Source organism: Vicugna pacos, chromosome 10 (genome assembly GCF_048564905.1).
Source record: "Vicugna pacos chromosome 10, VicPac4, whole genome shotgun sequence".
Classification (NCBI taxonomy): domain Eukaryota; kingdom Metazoa; phylum Chordata; class Mammalia; order Artiodactyla; family Camelidae; genus Vicugna; species Vicugna pacos.
In genome coordinates, this window is record NC_132996.1 from 14,388,596 (window position 1) to 14,413,604 (window position 25,009).

The 25,009-nt window shown below is 39.9% G+C and overlaps 2 protein-coding genes across 2 annotated transcripts; one reads left to right on the forward strand and one right to left on the reverse strand.

Moving 5' to 3' along the window:
- Positions 1-2,784: 2,784 nt before the first annotated feature.
- LOC102544751 (tripartite motif-containing protein 64C-like) lies at positions 2,785-8,498 on the reverse strand. The gene is made up of 6 exons (XM_006218374.2): positions 8,085-8,498; positions 7,472-7,567; positions 6,570-6,800; positions 5,832-5,854; positions 4,302-4,399; positions 2,785-3,278 (listed from the first exon to the last, which is right to left on the reverse strand). Exons 1-6 carry the CDS (start codon positions 8,496-8,498, stop codon positions 2,785-2,787), a joined length of 1,356 nt encoding a protein of 451 aa, XP_006218436.2.
- Positions 8,499-17,435: 8,937 nt separating this feature from the next.
- LOC140698854 (tripartite motif-containing protein 43-like) lies at positions 17,436-24,454 on the forward strand. Its single transcript, XM_072970534.1, has 6 exons — positions 17,436-17,837; positions 18,515-18,610; positions 21,304-21,534; positions 21,994-22,016; positions 22,853-22,950; positions 23,967-24,454. Exons 1-6 carry the CDS (start codon positions 17,436-17,438, stop codon positions 24,452-24,454), a joined length of 1,338 nt encoding a protein of 445 aa, XP_072826635.1.
- The last annotated feature ends 555 nt before the right edge of the window (positions 24,455-25,009 follow it).

The following is a 25,009-nucleotide window of genomic DNA, read 5'->3' on the forward strand; positions in this document are numbered from 1 at the left end:
TTTTCTGTAAAAGGTTTACAAGATGGTGGTCCTTGTAAATAGGCCGCCTGCATCCATCCATTTTACCCTGGAGGAGATCTTTCAGCAATTCATGACTGGATTCCTCCTATCCAACTAAAAGCAATTTTGCAGCCAGAGCAAAAGCTACTGAGTGGACTGTGAAGAGGACAGTATGTTTCTGCTTATAACCTCAACTTCACTGCGTTGTGCGAGGTCATGTTGATCTCAGTTAAGGCACTTTTTTTTTTTTTTGCTCCTAACAAGTTGCTAGAAGAATCTAATTTCTTTTCTTGCACTGTAATTGTTGATGGTCATATCTGATGGTTTTCCCCTCAGAACTTTTGTAGAAGCCTTGATCGTTAACTTTGAACCAAATATCTTTAGTGAACTAGTTGATTTCAAAATATATGTATGTTGTTGAAGCCCTGAGTAGCTTCAGCTTTTTTAGCTACTAGCCCCTTTGCTACTCCTTAACTGATGCCTCCAGCATTTCCTATTTTAGAGATGAACATCTTTAAAATGATATCATTTTCATAACAAAGTCCCCCCAACACACACACACACATACAGCAGCACAGACAGAGATCTAGAATGAAGTTATTCAAATAGAACCAATAGCCAATGAAGTAACCATACTCCTCAAACCTAGTTTAAGGAACAGTTCTGTTATGGGACACAGTGGGGCAGCCGGTCAGTGACATGGTGATGCTCGGGTTGGTAAAAGAATTTACCAGATAATGTATGGGAATAGACAGGAGTTTTATTAGAGGTACATTGCCAAAGACAACAGTGAGCCACACAGACAAGAGGTGCCTGTGTGAGCCTCAGGGGCCAGTTTGGTGTCTTTTATAAGATAGGGTCACAAGGTGCCTGATTGGCTTGTGCACAAGTCTCTGATTGGTTGTAGGTGAGGTAAGAGTTTTAGGGTCTGTGAAGGGCAGTGGGGTTTCTGACTCTGATAAGGTGGGCTAAAACAAGCCAGCCTGAGCAACTTCCCTAGAGCATCCAGAATTATTTTTATGTCCCATAACTAAAGAATATTAAGATTTCAATAGCTAATCCAGTTTCTACTATAACAGTTGGGTAACAGGGATCTCCTCTATGCCAAAAACAATATCAAATATTATTTGTGTCAGTATATAGAAAATGTGTTACACATAAACTTTTTGAGAATTGATTATAGAATTTATTAATTTCTATACCCTTGGCACTTTTTGTCTGCTACCCATAGGACCATGGGCTATTGATGACATACCTCTCAAAAAGCAGAATAAAATTGTCAGGAAGGAAGAAATTTTCCTCTCCCTTTCTAGGTTCTTCTGGTTGGTCTAAGAATTAAACTGGCATGAGACAGGGTAACAGGACAAATCCAAGAAAAGTTTAATAGCGTGTATACATAGGAGAGACCCAGGAGAACTGAGTAATGCACCAAAATTGCCCAAACCTCTCAAATAAGTATCATCTTCAGCTAAAGGCAAAAGAGGATGTTGGCAGTAATTTGGAACCTCAAGTGGAGGAAGGCAATTCACATGGTGATGCAAAAGCAAAAGTTTGGTAAAAAAAAAAAAAAAAAGTGTGCCGGGACATGCAGAGACAATGGGACACAGAATGGACTCTGATCTCTAAATGTTCTCAGTATCACTGTGTGTTCTCTACCAGGCTCATGGAATCTGTCACCAAGGAAGCAAACTGAACTTCTGAAATCTCTGTTCTTTCCTCTCAACCTCCCTATCTGCTATTATCTGTTTTTATCTGAACCACAAAGCAGTTATTTTTGGTTTTTGTTTGTTTGTTTTGTTCTCTGTCTGACCCAATTCCCCGCCCCAACCCATGTTCCTTGCAGATATATCTGGTGATAGCTGTTCAGTGAACAGTTCCTCTATCTAAATTACTTTAGGCAGTTAGTGGCAGAATGTCAAAGTTTATTCCTGAGTCTTTTGGGCTTTGATTGTTTTCAGCTCCAAACAATCCACATGCCAGAGACATTCTGGAGTAGCAAATTTTGCTCCCGTTGAAAATCATCACTAGTAAAGGGGTTGTGGGAGGTAGAGAAAGTAGAAGCTAATGATTAAAATGACTAAGTTTTTGGAGTTACTCAGGTGTCCTTCCTTTTGTTTGCTAAGCTGAATGATACACCACTTCATTCTTCTACCCCAGTCTGGTTCAGATATGCAAGTAAAACACATTGCCTACCACGCAGACGAAATGTGAAAGCATTATGTTAAGCGAAAGGAACCAGATACAAAAAGCTACACGTTATGTGATTCTATGTACATGAAGCACATATAATAGAAGAATACATAAAGAGTGAAAGTGGACTTGAAGTTCACAGGGGTGAGGGAGGGGAAATGAGAAGTGTATGTTAATGGGCCCTGGTTTCTTTCGGGGGTGAAGGAAATGTCCTGGAATAACATAGTTATGTTTCACAAATCCTATTTGGATATTACTAAAAACAGCTGAATTATATGTTTTAAGGGGGTGACCTTTATGGTATGTCACTTTTATTTTAATAAAACTATTATTAAAAAAAAAGAAGAGCCATTGATTATGTTCTAGGAAATGCTCCATAATAATTAATTTTTATTTAAAGAAAATTTGATTAACACATGTATACATGCAACATGGTTATGCCATTTTATACACATACCACACTTATGTTCCCTTAAATTCCCAATGTGCTCAAAAGCAATCTCGTGTCATTCTGCTGCCTCATATGAGGTCTCAGGACAGCCATGTCCTCAGACATGGAAGTTTATCAAATAAATGGTCACAAAACGTGACTATTCATGGGGATCTCTGGTAAAGGAAAGGCTTCAGAGGGGAAGAGAAGGGGGTTGGGAGGAAACTGTAAATGAGGCACCCCGTGCAAACATCATAGAAGCTCACAGTTCCATTGTCGTAATCCAGAAACACCCCAACCCTACCCAGAGGCCTCTTCACATACTGAATTAACGGTGGGGAGTTGGTGGAGAGAATATAATGATTGTTCACCTTCATCGAAAATAGAAGAAATGCTTCCACAGAATTATTAATGATGTCAGTAACATTTGTCAAGACATCTTCACAAACTCCCAGGATCCAGTTCGGGGAGTGGCTCACATCCACCTCCCAGTAATGCCTCCCGGAGGTGAAGGCCTCAGCTCCCCACACCGCAAATCCCTCTGCCCTCTGAGGGTCTGCGGCCTCGCCGTGATGGTCACCTCCAGATGTCTCACGTGCATCCTCGTCAGAAAGGCTCACGTTTGGAATGGTCATTTTCAGACTCACAATGTTATCCACTGCAGAAAGAGCAAAAGTCAGGTCAGCGATGGGCTTTCCATGCCCTAAGAGGCAAAGGCTCTCCACCCAATGAAACTGCATTTTCCCTTCTACAAGCAAATACAAAAACGAAGGGAGCAAAGAGTTCAGACTGACTCTTCTATGAAGAACGAGAGTTATTACTACCTCTGCAGCACGGAGAAACCCTTCAAATCTTACAGAAAGAGAAAACAAAAGTCCAGACACATGACAAACTGTGTGAAGACTGACGTAACGTCAATCTCTTGATAGTTTGTTTCAGGACACACTGAAAATATTTTTTCTTTAGAAAACTTTTCTTGTGTCCTTTGTCTTTAATACTATTCAATATAAGACAGCACTTTGCTATTATATGGGTATTTATTGGGCTACAGTATCTAGCTATTAAATTTCCAGAGGTCAAAAACTTTGATACAAATCCATAAATGAATAGTTTGGAAGCTTGTGAAAAGAATGTTCTGGCTAAGCAAGTTCACATATCTCCTGCCTTTCAGTTGTTTTGAGATTGATCTAATGGCATTAAAATTATTCTGCTTACACTAATTATAGTCCTTTTTGGTCAAATCTTCCTAACTTTAGAAATAAATATTCTTTGTAGAATGCATGATAAATGCACTTGTAATATAGAACCAATTAACAGCACCAGTGCTATCCTCATGCTTTCCAGAGTGAAATAAAGTGACTAAACACAATCCTGACTGCTACTCTGAGAACTACATACTCTCTCTCTGTAACCACAGGACCAAGCTGATTACCCTCCCCCTGCTCTGCCTATGTCAGATGTAACTAAACATGTGTCTGGATTTGCATTCTCAGTGAACTATAGGATACAAAGTTCAGTCTTGATCTCTGTAACATAGCTATGCAGGCAGAAAAGATGGAACAATTTTTTAAAGTCAGGTACTATCTTCATGTCAGAAAAAATAAAATGAAAATAAAAGAAGGCTCCTTCGCAAGAAGCACTAATGAAACTGAGGCCTGATCACCAAAGGGCTGAGTCTCACCTCTGAATGTGTTCAGCATGTCTAAGGTTCCAGCGATGGGCCAGGAAGGGAGCTCTGGGTTCACTGGCTGAGGCTTCTGTATCTGTACCAGCTCAGCCCTGTGAAGAATGACATCAGTTATACTTCAGGGCCAAAGGGTAACACAGCCATTACCAACAAAACAATTTTTAATTCAAGATATTTCAACAGAAGTCTCCATTTTTGGTAAAGAGGGTACATATTATATTCTAAACTCCTGGGAATATAATATGTTCCTTTATTTTTTTTCCCTAAATATAAATTATACCAAATTTCAACTTTACTATTCATCTTAGATATTATTTCATTTGTAAAGTTGTTAAGGTTCATTCAGTGCCTCCGTTCCACGTCCAGGAATGCAGAGACACTGGGCATTTTACAGACAGCAGAAAATTCAGGCAAAGCCTTTGGGACTTCAGTCAGCAAGTAGTCACCAAGCATACATTCATTAAAAGGAAGAGTGCACTGAGCCAGACAGCTTTGCTCTTGTCTGCCAGTAATAGAATCCAGTTCCAGCCTGGCTACCCTGGTCCTCAAGGTCTCGCTTCCCAGTGGCACCGGGAAGCTGTTCCCTCTGAGGTCCTGCCTACAAGGGGGCGTGCTGGTGAACAGGCTGAGTCATTGTACCACTCCTAGGAGCAAAATCACAGGCCCCCTTCCCATTCTTAGTGAGTCTTCCTCTTTCCTGTCTTTTTCATCTTCCCGCTCACTGGGACAGGTGTTTCCTCTGTGATACCTTAGAAAAACTCCCTAAGTTTTACTGTGGTGAAGCTGGAGAGGATGGGGTGAGTGTGTAGAACAAGGACAGAATATTGGATGGTTTTTACATGTATTTGAATTCAGTCAAATGAGAAGGAAACTTCTGAGACCAAGGAATAGAAGACCTTGGGGTTTTTTGGTATAAAATAGAAAATATATACAAGATCTTATGGTAGCTCACAGAGAAAACAATGTGACAATGAATATATATATATGTTCATGTATAACTGAAAAATTGTGCTCTACTCTGGAATTTGACACAACATTGTAAAATGATTATAAGTCAATAAAAAATGTTTAAAAATTTTTTTAAATAAAATAGAAAATATTAATGTTAATAACTCAAAAGATGGGCAGTCAGCCATTCACATCCTAGGGTTCCACACCTGTGAATTCAACCATAGATTGAATCTGTGAATTCTGAATGGAAAATATTCCAAAAAAAAATACGGAAGTCCCAAAAAGTAAAACTTGAAAACAGTGCACATGAGGCGACTATTTACATAGCATTTAATTTCCATTATATTAGGTGTTATAAGTGGTCTAGAAATTATTTAAAGTGTATGGGAGGATGTTTGTAAATTATATGCAATTACTTTGCCATTTTGTATAAGGAATTGTGCATCCTGAAATTTGGGGGTGGGGGTGGGGGCTGGAACCAGTTCCCCATGGTGCCAAGGGACAAATGTACATACACTTCATCGAAAAGATGACAATTTTCTCAGAAATTAAAAATCATTAATGTAAACTCACCTTTCCATTACATTTCGGAAGTCCTGCAATGAAAACAAGTAAGATCGTGTTAATCATGAGAGCTCTGTCCTTTTGCCTCTTTAGTATTCTTGTTGTTCAATAAGGTACTTTTTCCTTAGTTCCCCTTTAAGAAAGTCAGGCTATATTAATAAAAGGAGCTAAATTCAAAGCCTATGACAGGCTTCCTCAGGGTGCATTAAGGAAGGAAGAAGGTCAGGAAAGGGCTGTGTAACGAGGCGATAGCCTCCAGGTTCCCAGGCACTCATTGCCCAGCCCTATTCCCAAGGAGAGATCTCACCATTTACGATAACAGTTAAAACAGGGAATCGTCAAAAACTATTTATAGAATGCATTGAAATTGATGACCAATTCTAAAAATCTTGCCTACACAAGGAGCAAAACTTCAAAGTCTTCAGCAGTTGTGGGATAAGAGAGAGTGACAACAGATTAGGGAAACATATACTGAGACCTTCTCCCACAAGGTTAATGTTCCCCTGGTCACAGAGTTTCGCTGATTTTGGAAAATCTAATGTGGATCATACTTCTGATTACACTGAAATAATTTTGTCCTACATCAGCTACTAAAAGGGAAGACCCTCCCAAAGATTACCAGGATATGAGGGGGTAAGAGATCAGAGCATCCTCCCTTATGTGGGAGTAACTGTATATGCAGCAACATCATGGTGACATTGCCCAGAAAAGTGTTTCTGCCTCTGAGAATGGGCTCTCCCTTCTCACCTGGAGCAGCTCCATGTCAGGCTTGTGGCACACCTCCGTCAGCTCTCTGTACATTTCTTTCAGACTTTCCTTCTGTTGAGCCATTCTGAATACACTCTCCTTGAGTTGGTCGGAAATCTCCTTGGCTTCCTTCTCCAGTGCCTCCAGATGGACTTGCTCCTCCTCCTGGAGAAATAGATGCATCTTCCAATACTGAGCTCGAACCGTCACCTTCCTCAAGGACACATAGTTCTGCAGAGATGGTGGATGAAAAAGAGTTACGCATCCTCAGTCTCAAAGGAAAGCTTCAAATGTGACTTCCCTAATGGCATCAAGCAAGATCTTGACAAACTTTCTGCCTCACACCTGAAAGCGTCTTGAATACTTGCTGGTCCTTTCTGTCCATCCTTTGTCTATGTTCCTAGTCTCTTTCCCAGTTTAAATCAAGCCATCAAGTGGCCCCAGGCTCCCTCCCTGGGATGCTTCTTCAGGGTTCTTATCCCATCAAATATTTTCTCTCTTACCTGAATCTTCTCTTCCTCTTGTTCCTTTACCTGATTTTTCTAAATATTTTTAAAAATCAGGTAAACTCCATATTGTAAAGTTTAAAAAAAATTCTCTTGTTTCTCCTCTAGCCCTTTCCTCTCCTTCACAGCCACACAAGGGCCATGTTGTCTTTTACTCCGTGTCTGTTAAGTTTATCCCAGCCACCAAAATACTTCTCATGACCTGATTGCCCATAGTATAGCATTCTTTGAATTCGCCTGTATTGACCTGTATATTTGTGATTACTGATCGGTCCTTTGAAGCCACTAGTTTTCCAGGGAAGAGACTTGGTAACTTGAATTTAGCTGAAAGTCTAAGCCAGAATTATATCAATCTCCATACCAAAAAAAGAAAAAAAAGAACATTTTCATTCTTACCTCAAATGACTGGATTTTGTCAGTTTCCTGGTTCAGATTGTTTTGCATTTCTTGATTCATTTTCCATAAAGAGCCCATTCTCTTTAGAAGTTTCTCCTGCAAAGTAGAAACTTTGGGCTTTAGTGACCCAGAAGTTGACACTGTAAATTTCATCCCCTTATTTATTAGCAAAGGCTCATAAATTGAGAAAAAGAGTAATCTTGAGTCAGAATGGGGTGGTCTGATTTTTCCACATTAATCTAATCTGACTCTAATATTTCAAATACCGAAAGTGATTGGAATGTATACTAGCAAATTGAGGGAAATCCACAGATAAGAAAATCCATTTCCTAGGAAACTGAAACTCAGCCTTTGATATAAACTGACTAAGAAAGCATCGAGCTTACATCCAAAGCCAGTGTTCCTGGTGCTGCCACCTGCCCCAGGATGCAGCAGTCCCACATATTTGGACCGCTGGTCAACAACATTGCAACAATACACTTATATCGTGGGATTCACATTGAACAATCGCCACCACCACCGTCTCCATTCCCATCAGCTTCATTATCATTCTCATCTTTTTCTCCTGTTTGGGAGCCTGTGGACTCCACATAGCTTTAGAAGCATCACCTACCCTGTATTCGTCAGCAGCCCATCGTAGTGGCCAGTGGCTGTGAGCCCCATGTTCTGGGGATTCAGAGCAGGACCCACAGAGCAGGGTCTTGTCCACCTCACAGAAGAGCCCCTTCGCTTCTTGGTGTGTCGCACAGATCTGCTGCTCAGAGCTGCTGATGTGGTTAGCTTTAGCCTGTCTGGCAAGGGAAGCCAGCCTCTTGAGAACAATATTGGTTTTAAACTCTGGCTTCTCTGACACTGCCCTGCACTCAGGGCAGCTCAGTGGGGTTAGGGCTTCCTCCCAGCAGAGGTGCAGGCAGGGACTGCAGAAGCTGTGCCCGCAGTCTGTGGTGACAGGATCTATGAAATAGTTCATACAGATGGAGCAGATAAGTTCATTCTGGAAGGCTTGCATGAAGCCTCCTGAATCCATGCTTCTATAAATTAACAAGAAAAAGAGAGTAAGAGAGAAAGTCATTCTTCTACCCTTATTAAAAAAAAATCCTTTGGACAAAGTCTTGTGTGATTTACCTACTTGCCTATCTCCAGAACAAACCTAGAAATGGTGAATACAGACAGGTTGGGTTTCTGCTATGAAACAATGATAAAATAAGAGAGTCCTTTGCAACTTTTTGCTTAAGGTAAACCATGTTCTCAATCACACTGAAGTTACTTGGAAAAGTTTAAAGATTAGAGCAGAGAGTAAAAGAGGGTGATAAAAGGAACATCAGCGCACCCTCACATTTTCAACTGCTGAATGTTCCAGCGACAATGATAATCAGCAAAAATGAATCAATAGTTAAAAAAAAAGTTAGAATAAACACTGGGATATTCTCTCTATACTAGAATATCCAGAGGTGAAGTCAATGGAAGCGTGACGGTGTCCTCTTTGTTTCTGATATTTCCGCACGTGACCAATGCCACCTGGGAGTTTCTACCAGTTGGTTAGATCTATTCTGAACACTTTTCAAATCTAGACTACAAACTGAAGGCTTTAAACAGATAGCAAATAAGACCTTACAACAAGGTGTTCTAATTAATCCAACCCATTTAACGCTTGGGTTAATCTGCACAAAGACCATGAAATGTATATATGATATTGAACATTTTTGGTGTTTTATGAGTTTTGTGTATGTGTATATATATATATATACATATGAAATTTCTTTTAAAAACCTAAAAACATCTAGTAACCCATAAGGTAATAGAATAAAAAGGATTAAGTAACTTAATATTACAAATATCAGTATATTTTAATTGTTCTAGTTACGGATATTTTCAACATTGATGTCATTTTTTAATAAAAAAAAAAAACTAAGAAAACTGCTTGTTTGTTTGGACAAGACTCAAGCAGGCCAACAGGAAAATTAAAATTACTGGGATAAGAGAAATTAGGCACGGAGATATTTACAATCAATTCCGTGTTCACCAGAGTCTCCTGCGAGCGGTCTCAGCTCTGGAAGGCTGGACGTCTGGAAGTCTGTGGCTGTCAGGGTCAACGAGAACTCTCCGACGCCCAGCCGCAGCAAACTCCCTCAGTCTACGCTGAAGAAGCAGTGACCACTGGACAAAGGTGCTTTATAAAGCGTTAGACTCACCTAAGGCCACACCTACGTCTTGAGATTGAGTCCTGTCTTCAAAGGGGATTGGAAAACACTGATTGGATCACTCAGAAAGATGTGCAAGTGGGTGATTAGGTTATAGGAAACAACACCTGGGGAGTAAGACCCTAAAAGAATGTAGACTTCGGGTTTTTTCATTGAAGTGTGATAAGTTTACAATTTTGTGTCAATTTCTGGTGTGCAGCACAGTGAATATAGACTCCTTTTAGGGTAAACGGAAGAAGGTGACTGGGCACAAGTTGTTTGAAAATGCATTTTAACGGAAGCCGTGGTTTCATGAAATGATTTTTTATTCTACAAGCAATGGCATCACAATTTTTCAAATTTATTTTCCTATTCTACTTTTAACATTTGTAATAGCCAACGAAGTCTCTAGCCATTGTTTATTTGATTATGCCCAATAATAAAACATTCACTGAAATAACTGGACACATCGGCACTGTATACCTTTCTCATAAAAAAAAATGTAACTAGGCACTCAAATGTGGTTTCAATAATTGTATAGTAATTGTATATATAATAATTTGTTGAATTAACTTTCCTAGTTAACTGATATATTTAATTAATATCAGTGGGTATATTTATATTAGATATTAATATAATGTAGTAATTATTTGCATAATAATTATGTTTAATAAAATGCATAAAGAAAATTGTTGTTTTATTAAGGTATAATTGACATATAATGTTATATAAGTTTCAGGTATACAACATAAACATATACATATACAACATTAAAAAGTGGGTATTTTTATATACTGTGAAGTAATCACCACAATAAGTCTAGTTAACATTTGTCATGGTACATAGCTATAAATTCTTTTTCTTGTGATGAGAATGTAGGATCTAGTGTCTTAGAATCTTTCAAATATGCAATAAAGTATTATTAACTATGGCCACCATACTGAGCATTCTGTGGAATGTTATTTTTAGCACAGGTGCCAGACTATCTGTATTTTGCTGACACTTATCACAGTTCAACAAATTACCCGTGGTTAGATATTAGATGTTTCATTAAGTTATGTAATGTTTGGGGATTTAGGCCTTATTTTTATGACATAGGAAAATAATCTAACCTTGCTAGAAATTGAAAAAGTGAAAATGTCAATAAAAGTCACATTTTAAAAAATTACCAAAATGAAAAAAATAATAGCCATGCAAGCCAGCATATGCTAGAAGGAGGAAAAGTAGCTGGCCTCTTACTCCAAGCGTAGGACTGTAAATTAACGTAAGCCTCACTTGTCTAGCAATTATACTTCAATAATGTGTCCTCAAGAGATTAAGGAAAGGAAAGGAAGCAGTCTATATACTACTAAGGTATATGGAGATGTGTACATGAGGGCTTTTCCTGAAATTTCATTCTCGGAAAATTGCGCCAAATGTTTCTTCACGTGTTACATATCATCTACATAAGCACATAGAGGAAGAGCTTTCTAATCTCATTTTTCTGTGGACATTAAGTGGTTGGGTGTATAGTGCTATTAAATGATGCTCTTTCTTAGAGGGCTTTCTCCAACATTTGCAAGCGCCATTGTTCCCTGGATTAGTGGTTATTTCACAAAGCATTCCAAAGTTGTATACACCAGACTCTGTGGTCTCATCCCTACCTCAAATAATAAATACAGTAATTAATCCGTTGCTACCCTTCCTATGTTTTACTAAATACCATAGTAACTTCTCGATTACCCTATCCTCCAGCAACCTAGTCATCAAAGGTGAGACAAAATCTCCCTAGAATCTGGACATTATAGACTAGTGGGAAAGCAAATGCATATATATAGAACTAAAAAATGTGTAACATCTCTGATAAGGAAGAGAAATCTGCCGTGTACAGATTGGAGAAGACAATAGACAGCACCTGGCTGAACCTGCCATTCTTTCCCCCCTCATCCTTCCATGGGGAACGCCCCCTGAAAACACATTTATTAAAATGACTTGAGCCCCTGGGATGGCCAACACCGAGCCTGCCAAAAAGCAGAAAAGAGCCACGCCCACTCCTGTGTGCTAATTCTGCAACAGTTAACCAACGTGACTTCACCAGTGTTTACAGGCTTAACTCGATTAAAAAAAAAAAAAGAACTTAATATGAACACAAATGTTAAACTGTCTCCAGAAGCTATACGTTGTAACAAATTTATTGATGCATTCTCCTTTAGTTATAAAGACTAGGGAAAAGCAAGCTTGCAGTTCTGACGGAGAGCTAGACGTCTGGTAGACAGCACAGTGGCACTATTAAGATGGGTCTCACGGGCATGGTCCGGACTCGGGTTGGCTGCCTGCTACTGCTGTCTTCTCCTCTTGGCTTGCTGATGCTTGTCATAGTTGAAGCCAGGTTCTAGAAACAGAGGTCAAAGTTCATTCAGGTGGAGGGACCTTTTTTATTTGAGAGAGGTGAATCAATGAATTAACGTCTTTCATTTTGGCTACCTATGGATTAGTTAATAATACCTGATGAGGTTCTTTCTTAGCAGAAAACCATCTAGTTTTCCACTGTTGAGTCCGATGCTAGCTGGAAGATTTTTTTGATGTGTTCTTTATTAAGTGCCTGAAACTCTCTCATTCCCAGTTTGCTAAGCCTTTTGATAAAATCACGAATGAAACTCAGATTGTGTCAAATGCTTTTTTTGTGACTATTGATTTGATGTGATTTTCCTTTTTTAGCCTGTTAGTGTGATCGTTACATTAACTGATTTTCATTATTCAGTCTGTTGAGTTTGCGACTTTTCTCACTTAAATGAGATTCACTTCTGATCTTACACGTTGCAGTGGTTGGTCTATCATCATTGCTGCATTTTTCCCTGTAACCATACCACACTTTAGTTCTACCGCTGGTGTTGCATTTGTGTTGCTAAAGATTTTCCCTGTTGCTTGGAATGCCGCTGTGAATACTCCTGTACGTGTCTTTTTGTGCACACGTGTTCCCACTTCTGTTGAGTGTATGCTTCCCTGTGTCATTAGGCGGGTATATGCCCAGCCACAGAAGATACTACTAAACCACACTTCAGGGTGGTTGCACAGAAGGGTATTAAAATGCCAACATTTGCATATCCTCATCAACAAGGATTATTTTCAGGTATTCTTATTTTTTAACATTTTGTTTGACATACTGGTATTATTTAAAAATTGTAATTTTGCTTAGTGGACGGGATGAGAGAGGGACCTGCTGCATAAAACAATACTATTGAATGTAATGCTCCCTGTGACCTCTGGCATGGGACTTTTTATACCCAGAAACAGACTGACCCTCTGGCAGGTTCAGTATCCCAGGCAGGGAATAAGGTTGAATCCCACATGCCCTACTGGGAGAAGTTAAATTTCCTTTCCCAGCTCATCGTGTCTTCCTGCCGCCACTCAGTGGGAGACACTGGCACTATTCGTGTTGTGGATGTTGCTGCTGGACTCTTTGTGTTGGTTATGATTTATAAAAAGAGAAAATCATCACCTGCAGAATCTAGCCCTGACTCATGGTCACTGGAGGCTTCTGAAGTTGGGAAGGATCAGGCTGTCAACGAAGCCAACAGCATAAACTTCTCCTATATGAAAAAAATTTAAGGTTAACTCCAATGAGCCTTTCACACATTTTTTTTTCTTTATCCCTAATTTTGAGTTATTTGATTATGCTGTGCCTGTTACTCCATCTAGGATGGAGACAAAAGTCCAGATGAATGTTTGTCTCCTAATTTTCTCACCTTTAGACAAGTCTGAGGAACACAAAACCATATCATCTACAGGGGAGAGAAATATCTCATGAAACTATGTAGACTTCAGTCCTGAGTTATTTTTCAGCTTTTTCTGGGAAGGCTCTGTAAATGGTATTTTCTCCGGGAACTTTGTCATGTTGAGAGCAAGCATAGACTTCTCTTTAGATATTTGGCTTCTACGATAATTAAATCACAGAATAACTGTGTTTTCTGTTTCTCTCTCTGTTTTTCTCTTTCTCTGTCTCTGTCTCTCTCTCTGTCTCACACACACACACACACACACACACACACACACAGATGTCTAGATGGAAAGGACACAAAATAATCATAAATCTTAGACTTTGATTTTGTTATCTGATGTTTCACGGGGGAGAGGATGAAGGAGAAGAATCTGATATTTTTTTCATTCATTTCCATGAGTTCTTCCTGCTAATTTATTTATAACAACACATTTCAGATCTTACTCTTGGTCCATAGAAATAAGTGTCAAATTCTTATCAAAGAGGTGAACAGACAGGAAGATCCAATACAAAATTCTTTTATAGGTAGTTTATTCAGCTTGCATGGTGTGTTCAACGTTTTGGATTTCCACCTCTCATCCGACCTTGTCCAAGCTCTCCGTTCAGCTCACATAAGTAAATATTGCTGGTGGCAGAGTCCAGCATGAGCACATTTGCGAATCTCCTCTTGTGGGTCAAATTATCCCCCATACTATGGGAGATTCTGATGTGTCACCTGAAAGGAGAGGACCTAGAAAAGAGAGGGAAGCAAAGTAACTGGCAGCCAAGATAGTTGAAGCCCTTGGGGTGGGCGCATGAAACTGGTACACGGTCAACAGTGCCTCCAATCAGGCTATTTCTCAAAATGAGGGGGTTTTTTTGTGTGTGTGGGAGGAGGGACAGGGGGATGGAAGGCTGGGCAACGAACAGTGTTTCATATCTCACATGGACTTCAGGATATTTTATGCAGTAGAACTGCAAAGATATTTGCAATGATCATTTTCTCAAGAAGCTCACATTTAAGTAGAAATTTTAACTCCATTGTTGTATGTGCAGAAGCACACAAAATAATGAAGCAATGCCAGAGATAAACTTATTACTTTCAATCTGTAATTTCCAAGAGAAGAGAATACTGAAGATAAAAATTTTGGAATCCTATGAAATACGTCATGATTTTAGCCATGGATTTTTATGAGAAGAGCAGATTTGTGATTACTGAACATTCGATGTAGTAGAAATAGAGTGTTTAAAGGTTTCCTTTCTAGTATCCTTCCTTGAATTAAGCATCATGGTCTATCACTGATTAAATAGGGAAATGTTTTGAGAAGGCTGAATAGGATGCAAAGCCAGCCAAGATAAAAAACAAACAAAAGAAAAACCCTTAAGAGATGGTTGCCGGAAACTTAACAGACAATCTAATTATTTCTTTCACAAAAACATCTATGATTTATTTTGGTCAATTATATAGTATAAACTCATAATATGATCATTAATTCCACAACATATCATCAATATCTTAATTCTGCATATATATTGAACAATAGGATGAGAGGGTATGAGATAATGTGCAGGGTACTAGGAAAAGGGACAGACTCAGAGAAGAACCAGCAACCGCTATTGTATGTGCAGTTATAGATGGAAAGAAAAAGCAATACTGTATTACCAAAAAGGGGGAAAAAAACCCTCAGAGGGATGAATTTTGTGAAGAACTCAGTGAAAAGTATAAAATTTCAGAGAATTTTAGTTCCGATGATGTAGACAAGATCCATAAAACTGTAGAAGGCTACTCTGCCAGGGCCGTGAGGGGATTATTGGGGAATTTGACAGCACTGGGCTGACAAATGGCTGGTGAGTGACTCCTCCTCCTGAGGAAAGAAACATCAAGGAAGTGATGCACGCAAAGTCAGATAGTTAATCAAGTATACTGGCTGGTAATGAGTCGCTGCAATTAGGACTAAAATATGGTTCCTTAAATGCAGATAGGAAATTCATTTTCGGGGATTTCACTTATTTTGGAAACAACAACTCAGTGGATTACAAATGTGAACTCAAGGCGTGACTTTTTATGAGATCGGATTATGGCAATTGGATTAAGTAAATTTCAAACGGTTTCCTATGTTTTCAACTCTGCAAAAATCTAATCACTTATACCTTTTCAAAGATTTGATAATTGAATCACCTGGAGGAAATGGGTGTGGTCTTCAGAGAATATACAAAACCTCTAGCAAAGAGCCAAGTTCATTCTTCTCAAGCCCCTGTTTGGAGTTGGCCCAGCTGTGAAGACTTCTGAAAGCTCCCAACACTGGGAGGTGAGCTCCTTACGCTTGCACTGAATTTAGCAGAGTTACTTATGAACAAGAGTGAACATCTCATGAACGGTACCCAAAGGTGAGTCCCGATCAATGTACAGTGCCTTTCTGCTATTTTCACTTAAAAGTGAAACTTCACTGGTAATCTTGGACACTAGAGCTAAGTCGTTTTTTTTTTTTTTATCAGTAGTATCTATATGTGAGTACTGGATCAATCATTTATTCAATGTGTGATTTTTAGACAAGGTACTTATTTTATCCGCAAGCAAATGTCAAATAACCTCATTGTAAAATGCTGGTAAAGAAGGAAAATTAGTTAATAATAGCGTTCAGAAGATTAAAAGAGTTAATGCATGTAAAAGGAAGGAATCTAATGCCTAGAAATGGTAAATAACACATATTAGCTTCTCCTATTACCATTTTGATGTTATCATTATCATTACATCATCAGTCTAGAAATGATTATGTTCATAATGAAGTCTTGGCCAGCTTCTAGCCCACTCTACGCAGGGCTTACCTATATACTCTCCCTGGTCTTCAAAACTATCTCCTTGTTTGAGGAATATTTGAGTCCATGGCTTCATGTTTTATATCACTGATAATTTTGTGGCCACTGATCAGAAGTCCTTAACTCCCCTCTCAAAAGTTTTTCTCTATAAATGTATCTATGCACCTTCCCTTCATTGCTACTCATGTTTTAAGAGGTAACTTAAAGCTGATTTTATACTTGTTCAATTAAGCAATTGTTTACTTTCTGTCCATTTTGGACCAAAAATAAATTCTCAACCATGGAAATATGTAGCCTCTCCCATTCAGTTGCTCACAGGCAGGGAATACAACAGTTACCCTATAACTAAAGAAAATGTTTACTCACAATGCATGATAAGGTAAAGTCTGTCTCCTTTAAACTAGATAAGCAGTTTAACGTGACACGATGTGACAGGAACGAGTTAACAGTCTTAGGGTTGATACTGGCTTTCCAAATGTTTCTCAAGTCCATTGATGATTCCCTACCAAATATATTATTAATCGTGATGTTTGTGAAATGACTTTTCTATTTCCTTGATTCCTCTCACATTTATTGGCAGTCTCACAGTTGGTTAGTTTGTTGGCTCGATGACATTATCAAAGACCCAGGTCTTTCCATTTCTCTGTCACCCCCAGGTTGTAGGCTTTGGTGTCTAGGCAAGTGCACTTTCTGGTCACAAAACGACAGCCCCGTGACTCACCTTCAAGCACTATGTGGAAGCATATGAGACAGTTGACTCTTATTTTTCTTTTAATGAGCAAAACAAAACAAAAAAAAACTTTGACAAAATCCTTCTAATAATGTTTTCTTCAAATCTTATTGGCCAAGTAGGGTCTAATGACCATATAAACTAGCAGAGCATATAAACCAGCAGAGGTATAAAGAGGGTTATTTTAGGTGGAATATGACCTAAACTCTGTGGCCAGGGATTGTTTTGGAACTGCACTAGAGAGCTGAAACTCTGATGGGAAAGCTGTGTTTGACCTGGCAGTGGGCTGTCTGAGTATCATGAGGACGCTCCATTGCTCAGCATCCTCTTTGTTAAATGCAGTGCATAGCCTGTCCTGCTGTACACACAAGCCCATTGGTATGAAGGGGAAGTAAATAATTCTCATGCCCCTTGGTACGTTTAATGGTTTTGAAAAGAAACTTCTTTTAATGCTCATGACAACATAATGTTCTCTTTCTTCTCTTCTCTCTCCTCAGAAACATGAGTGCCGACAGCTTCCAGGATGACTTCACCTGTTCCATATGCTTTAAGCATTTCATTGACCCAGTCACTCTAGGCTGTGGGCACAGCTTTTGTATGCCTTGTCTCTGCATCTGCTGGGAGGAAGCCCAGGATCCCCCTCGCTGCCCAGTGTGCAGGGCAACGTCCCATCCAGTAAATTTGAAAACCAATATCATTTTGAAGACACGGGTGTTCCTTGCCAGGAGGACAAGACCCTATGAATTACCCAGCTCTGCAGAACAGACATGTGAGATACACATGAGTACGAAGAGCTTCTTCTGTGAGGTCACCAAGGATGCGCTGTGCTTCCCCTGCTGCCAGTCCAAGGCGCACGTGACTCACGGGCACTGTTCCATTGAGTGGATGGCTGAGGAATACCGGGTAAGCAGTGGCTGAGAGAGGAGTTTGAATCTGGGGGACTGGATCTGAGAGCGAATGCAATTGAAGTGAGAATAATTATTCTCCGTTCATGTAAAATATAAAGCAGATCCCAACTAGTACTACATGCCAGGGACTATTATTGAAGAAAGGATGGTCCCAATCTTAAACACTTCAGTTTTTACATCTTGAAATCTTACAAATCGATTTGACATTGATGATGATCATGACTGGAATCGGGATAATTCAGTGTGAGACTAAGGTGGACAAATCTGGTAATTTCAGTGACTTTGGTCCCTATAACCATGATCGCAACAAGCCTAATGTAACAATCTATACTTAGAAACGCTGTCTTTTAGCTAAAGTAACAGTAGTGGGAGATGAAAACTAGCAGCAGAGCAACTCTAATCTGAGACAATAGTCACTTAATGCAAATTGGCTAGGTGAAATAAAGGACGAGGGCCAGTTTCCTCTATGGAGAAGCACCCATTGCCACTTTAAGTCTAGTCTGTGGACAGACACATGCTACACACTAGGTAACTTGGCTTCACAGTGAAAATAAATTGGTCCTTTGCCATCTTTAGTTATTGTTTATCTGATATTTCCTGCCATTCTTCCACTAGGATTTAAAATGGTCAGTATCACCTTATCTGATAATCACATGGTTGGTTCCTTTGCAGCAAAAGCTTCTGAAGCAGATGCGGTCTGTGTGGGAAAAGACACAAGAAAATAAAAGAAATCTAAACAGAGAAACTAGCAAAGTCAGGATGTGGGAGGTAAGCAAGAAATTCTGTTTCATTCAGCACCGGCTTGGGACACGTGCTGATTATTCAGTAAGTTCTTGAACTAAAAATCATAATGTTTATCATCCTCTAGGAGTAGGTAACCAACAGTGGAAGGCTCTCATCTAATCATGTACAACGGAGTATGTCCCTTTGTGAGGATTTCTTTCTAAAAATCAAAATACCGAGCTAAAAGAGCTTATTTCCTGTGTAACACCATAACACACCAACAGATAGAGAAAAACCAGAATTATCAAGGGATACTGTACTTAGTGAATGAGATAAACCCAAGGTTTTTCCAAAGGAAAATCTTTGAAAATTCAGGAAGACATTAGCTGGCTACTTGGTAAAGGGCAATTTGAAGTCAGAAATACATGGGGATGTCAGGCAGGTTGTGACAGTTGAAGACTAGAAACTACAGGAATCATCAAGTTAGAATTCTACAAAGTTCATGTTGGTTGTCACATGTATCATAAGAGGCGCAGGGCTGAGAGGTATGGCTGGAATGTAGGATAGTTCAGGTCAAAATGTGACCTAAATACGTGGCTGATGAATTTAGGTCTACATTTGTTGATTAAAAAATGTGGATTGAGCATCACAGATACAAGAGTGAAATTAAAGTACACTTATACCCTCAAAGAAGTAAAGATTTAATGATAGAAAGGTAAAAAACAAGCACTTCCCACTAAGAAGGAAAGTTGAATGGGGCTGTATGAATGGCAAAGAGATGTAACAAAATCCACCCAATTATTTAAAGGTGATGTACTGGGATTATAATTTGCACTGTTTTTCTTTGAAATATTGAGTGGTTGCTGTGCCGTTTAGCACAGTAACTGTTCTAAGCTAATGCAGAAACAGACAAAAGGAGTAGATTTCTTTGTACTCAAGGAGCTCAGAAAGTAATGCGGGAGGTGAATTAACATGTCTAAATATAACATCTATGGTGTGACCCATTGTGATGAGTGCTTTTGAGAAAAATACAGCAGTAAAGGCAAGTAAGAAAAGTAATTTGACAAAACTGAATTTTACCTACTATGAGAAAAGACTCACTATGGAAGATCACTTTTGGACAGAAGGGTAGAAATCGAGGCAGGTGTCTATTTGGGGAAAGGGCTTTTTAGGAAGAGGTAACGAAACCCACGACATCTCCAACTAAATTTATGCTTCTCCCACTCCACACTTGCCTTTGTTTCTCCATCGCGCAGACCCTGATATGAAGGAGAATGAGAGAGCATGGAGAAATGGGAAGTCAGACTTGAAAGTTGAGGAATCCTTAAAGGAACGTTCAGGGATACACTGACTACAGACAATGGGAAATGATCAGATTCAGGGATATTCTTTACAGTCGAGAAATGTCAGAAAATAGGACTTATGTGATGTATAATGTTAAGAGGATAAACTTTAAAAACTGAGACCCAGTTTCTGCTTTGAGGTTTGAGCATCACTGAGGATAGAAACAAAGAAGGAAGTGCTGGCTTGGGTTAAGAAAATTTTCATTTGAGAAATGTTGCACTTTGAGTCTCTGGGAGATATCCTAACAGAAATAGGTTGTAGGCAACTGGGTGAGTGAGGTTGGTGCTTATGTGAAAGAGTTGGCCTGGGCAGGGATACTGACAAATTGTCCAGGAGAGTTTTTAAAAGAAAAGAGTAAAATTCCCACCTGGAAAGATAACTGGAGGACTTTCTGTGTTCATGGGTCCAGCTGGGAAGGAGGAGCAGGTGGAAGAAAATTGACAGAGGGAAACAGAGAGGGGGGTTGACTGACCCAGGGTGGACAGGCCTTCTAGAAGGAAGGACTGGTGTGAGATGAAGAGATTAGGAACTTGCGTATTAAGAAATGTGTGGATTCAGCAAGGGAGGGTCTTGATATGATGAATGTGGTTTCATTGAAGTGCTGGGAATTGAAGATGGTTCATTGCTTTGATGAAAGATTGAGAGTTTCATAAATGAGTGCAGTGACTGTACACTTGTGATTCAAAAATCTGCTCCTGGGAGATAAAGATGACAGCACGAGAACCAAATGGAGACATCAGGTCAATGGTGGATGTTTTGTTTTGCTTCAAACAATGGGGGCCACTACTTTAAAAAGTGGAGAGGAAAGAAGGAAGAGAGAAGGTGAAAAAAGAAAAAAAAGAGAGAGAAGATGGAAATTAAGACCAGAAGTTGGCTGTCTATTGACCAGTGTCTCAGGCTAGGGTGGAAGTCAGCTAAGATGTGGAAGGTGAAGCCTCGGTCACAAAGAGTCAAGCCACACTCACGCACACAAGGTTCTGGTCCACGTGCAGTTTGTGGACCTGGAACTAAGTATTATGGAAAGGGCTTATCTAATTCTATTTGCTATTATTTCCTAAAAGGAAAGAGTCAGCCTGTAGATAAAATATCTGAGGATAAGACAGACTAAATAGATTTAAGAATTGGAGTTCTTTGTATGTTATCCAACACAATTATTAAATCACAAGTACCTGTTTTCAAGAAAATGTGGATATTTGAGGCAAAGTAGTTAGAGTCAAGATTTTGACTGCAGGCGCAATGAAATTTTAAAAAATGAGGATAGTTTAAAAAGGAGTTCCAAAATTTCTGTGTATAATGAATGTACCAACATTTCTAAATATCAGGACAAATAGTAGCTACTAGGCTGGATGAAATCTCCCAGACTATATGACCTAATTAATTCATGGTCACTCTAGGGTTATGTGACTCTGTGGAGGAAGATGATCTTTGCTGAATATTGGAAGATGTGCCCCTTGGGCGACCACGAAGAGACACGTTATTTAGAGAGAATAGAGGAGGAAAGCAAGGAGATTTTTCAACAACTTAAGGAAAGTCAACACAATATGGATGTGAAGGGGCAACTCTTAAGAGGGATATACGAGGAGCTGAAGGAATTGTGCCGCAGACCAGACATGGACCTGCTCCAGGTAAGGACTGAGGAGCGGAGAGTCGTGTGGTTCTCAGATAACGTCCACCTTCTCTTTGCCTTCCATCATGTGTGGGAAAGACGCTCTCTGAAGTTGTGGTACAAGAGTTTGATGGGTCTGGGTATTGCTAAGGACTGAGGGCCATCCCTGCCGTATACAAGAATAACAAAACTTTGTGGAGAAGTAGGTTAAATTAATCCTAGACGATGCTTCTTAAATTCTCCTAATACATGTTAGATTACTGAACAAAGAAGCTTCTTTGAAGAGAGATGGATTTGTATCTGGTCCCAGCAGTAACGAGAAATTGGGGAATCTCTGCAGCTCATTTCCCCTTCCCATTCTCATGTACAGTTTGCTGAAATTTGGGGTCACACACCCTTGGGATTAAGAAACTAAGTTTCCACTCTGAATTTTGTGGAAAGTGCTAAGACTTGACCTTCTCTGTTTTTCTCTCTACAGGGTTTTGAAACTGTGTTGGAAAAGTAAGTTTGCCCTCCTTTTCAAGTTTTGAGAATTGAATCTGTGATCAGTCAGTTGATGTTGAAACAGGAGCACAAGTTATCATGATGTAGAACCTCCTTCGTAATGTATTTATGTTTCCCTTTCTCAAAAGTTAGAGTTTCTTTCATTGTTTTGCCTCAGGTGGAGTGAGGGAGGGCGCTTACGCAGGGTTCTGTGCAAAGGTGGCATGAAAACAACTCTCATTCCTGATTAGACATGCAAACGCAGTGAGCATGTGCCCAAAGTCCTGACGCGATTATGGGCAAGAATTAGGAGTTTCAGAGAAAAACTAAGGTGGATGCAGGGAGAGCCCAGGCATAAAGAGGGCCATCGGGGGTTGGGTTTCCAGGTGTCGCACACGGCACCTTGAAAAGGAAAGATCCTAGGGTGCACCTTGTGAACGGGGTCCTGGGAAGCAGGGCCACTGCCCCGGCAGAGCTCCTCTGCCCCAGCTGTGGTCACGCAGACACCGAGCATTTCAGTGGTGACTAGTGTGGGTTACAGATCAAACTGCCTTTCTCCAAAGTCCTCCATTTCAAACCATTTTGCATAGGCAAGTGGTTGGCTGAGAAGAATCAGATTCAGTCACGAGGAACCTGAATTGGTCGCTGCAATTGCTGTGTTAGGAGACGGGACGGGATTTTATTTTCCATGAAATAAGTTGTGATTTGCTTCAGTCCCCACTTGGTGGCGTCACCCTCATGGCCCTGAACCTAATTATGAGGCTTTCAATGAAGCGTCTTGGGGGGGATGCAAATCGAATCATTGTCATGAAAACTTTGAGCTCAAAAAGAGTAACTAAGTGTTCTTCCTGCAGGAGTGAGTCAGCGCAGCTGCACATGCCCCAGCCTCTAGTCCCAGAGCTCGGTTCATGTCCCAGGCCCGGACTGATAAACTGGCTCGACCAATTCCAAGGTAACAGGCAGCCGCTGGGTGACAGAGCTGCACATTCTCCTCTGTTAGATTCCCGTGGGTTACCCTTCCCCATCGCTCAGACTGTGGGCTCTTCGCTGGAACTTTTATAACCAAAGTTACCTTTATAGAAGAATAATATATATGTTACCTGAGGGGAAAAGCCGCTTATGATAGATTGTAAACAGGTTTCTGGACGGTAAACAATAGGGAAAGATGAGCCTGCAGCTCACAGGGGTGCAGTGTTGACTGTTCACATGGAGCAGGAATCTGCATGCACATTCAGTACATTCCAGGTTCTAGGTGAGTTATCACTGCTTGTGAGATGCTTGGAGAGTTTTAACTTGATTTATGAAACTCTCTGTAATACATCCACTTTACAAAGAACGCATTTTATTCACATGATATAAAAATACATTATGATCAATTTTATTAAAAACATAATATGAAATTTTATACACAGTTCATGTGCAACATTGGCAAAGTAAGCTGACAACTCATTTCATTAGATTTCTCCCTTTTCTTTTCAAAGGATGCTGGCAGAAAATTCTCACAAAGGAACCAATTCAAAAACTGTGAATTTTTCTTTCATTATATTTTAGCTTTGCAGGCTTTAGGGGAAAGTCCTTACGTTAGGAAAAGAAAAGCTCCTTGGGAGTTAGTATTACTATTATTTTTCTTGTATGTTTTCTGAGGAGGTGGGCAGGCTACTTTTGTTTCTGACTGTGAAGTTTTAATTAAATGCCAATTTCAAATGTTCCAGGGAAAAGCATGGCTAAAACTTAGCAATATGCCTCTTCCTTATGTATATTTTTAAAAATCATGATTTTTTTTTCCATCTTGTCTCGTTGAAATCTTCTTTTTATGAGGACAGACCAGTAACCCTGGACTTTCTAGATCTCTCTTGCTGTTCTGTCTCCTACTTCTAGTAATGAGCTAGGAAACCCAGACACTATGTAAAGCTCACGTCCGTCGTACATTTATGACACCATTAATACAATTTCCCTTTCTTCTTGCAGTGTATGTTGCCTTGGATAATGAAACAGTCACTTGTCAAGTCCCTCTGTTTGAAGATCTGAGACGTCTGCTGTCTGATCGTCCTGATGTCGCCAACAATCCAACAAGATCTAAGTATTTTCTTGCGTGGGGAGCTGAGTCATTCACTTCCGGTCAACACTGCTGGGAGGTGGATGTGGCAGACTGTGCTAACTGGGCGATTGGATTTTGTAATGACTCTTGGACAAGGAAGAATGACATGGTGGTTGACTCAGAAGGAATTTTTCTCCTTTTCTGTATCAAAGAGAACAACCAGTGCCATCTCTTTACCTCCTCCCCACTACTACCTCAATACGTCAAAAGGCCTCTGGGCCATGTGGGGGTGTTCCTGGATTATGAAGGTGGTGTAGTGAGCTTTGTCAATGTGGCCAGGCGTTCCCTCATCTGCAGTTTTCTCTCATGCTCCTTCTCGTCTCCTCTCAGGCCTTTTCTTTGCTCTGGACACCCGTAATCTGGGACAAGTCAGAAATCCGACCACAGGCATCAGGACGTCAATAACTGGGATCACTAAGTTAGTGCCTGCTTGATTTTCTTTAGCTTCACTTTCCTTTGTGAGATGTACTGATTGATTTTAAAGGGTTGATATGTTAAGTGTATAAATTTGTTTCCATTTTCTTTAAATAAAAATAATCTCTCTTAGAACACTGTGCCCTCTTTATTCTATGTCTTGCTGTTTTGCTTGATTTTGAGGGTGGCTGGAGATAAAAGAAGACCTGGGTGTGTTTCCCCAGCTTAATGGGTTAAGGCAAGAGCACAGGTTTCATCTCACGGGCAGACTTGGAATTCCCTTCTCCCTGCTGTGCCTCTTACAAACCATGGCCCTTCAAGTCTCAGTTTTAAAATCTCCTTCGTGGAATTATTGCTAAACCTTCTGGCCTAAACGAGGCCATCTTGTTGTAGGGACTCACCACATCTGACACTTTTCTTTTTAAAACTCAGAACCCACTATTGGCCTTTCCATCTAGGTGACTTGTTAGAAGAAGGTTCATGTCTATAGCATGTACAG

Bases quoted from the DNA above. Each gene is read 5' to 3' on its own strand.
- LOC102544751 (XM_006218374.2), bottom strand. From the start codon at position 8,498: ATGGATTCAGGAGGCTTCATGCAAGCCTTCCAGAATGAACTTATCTGC. The intron at 7,568-8,084 runs GTAGGTGATGCT...TCTACTTTGCAG, and splicing joins GGGCTGCTGACGAATACAGG to GAGAAACTTCTAAAGAGAAT. The intron at 4,400-5,831 runs GTGAGTTTACAT...CATTCTTCACAG, and splicing joins TTCCGAAATGTAATGGAAAG to GGCTGAGCTGGTACAGATAC.
- LOC140698854 (XM_072970534.1), top strand. From the start codon at position 17,436: ATGAGTGCCGACAGCTTCCAGGATGACTTCACCTGTTCCATATGCTTT. The intron at 22,017-22,852 runs GTAAGTTTGCCC...TTCTTCCTGCAG, and splicing joins TTTGAAACTGTGTTGGAAAA to GAGTGAGTCAGCGCAGCTGC. The intron at 22,951-23,966 runs GTAACAGGCAGC...TTCTTCTTGCAG, and splicing joins CTGGCTCGACCAATTCCAAG to TGTATGTTGCCTTGGATAAT.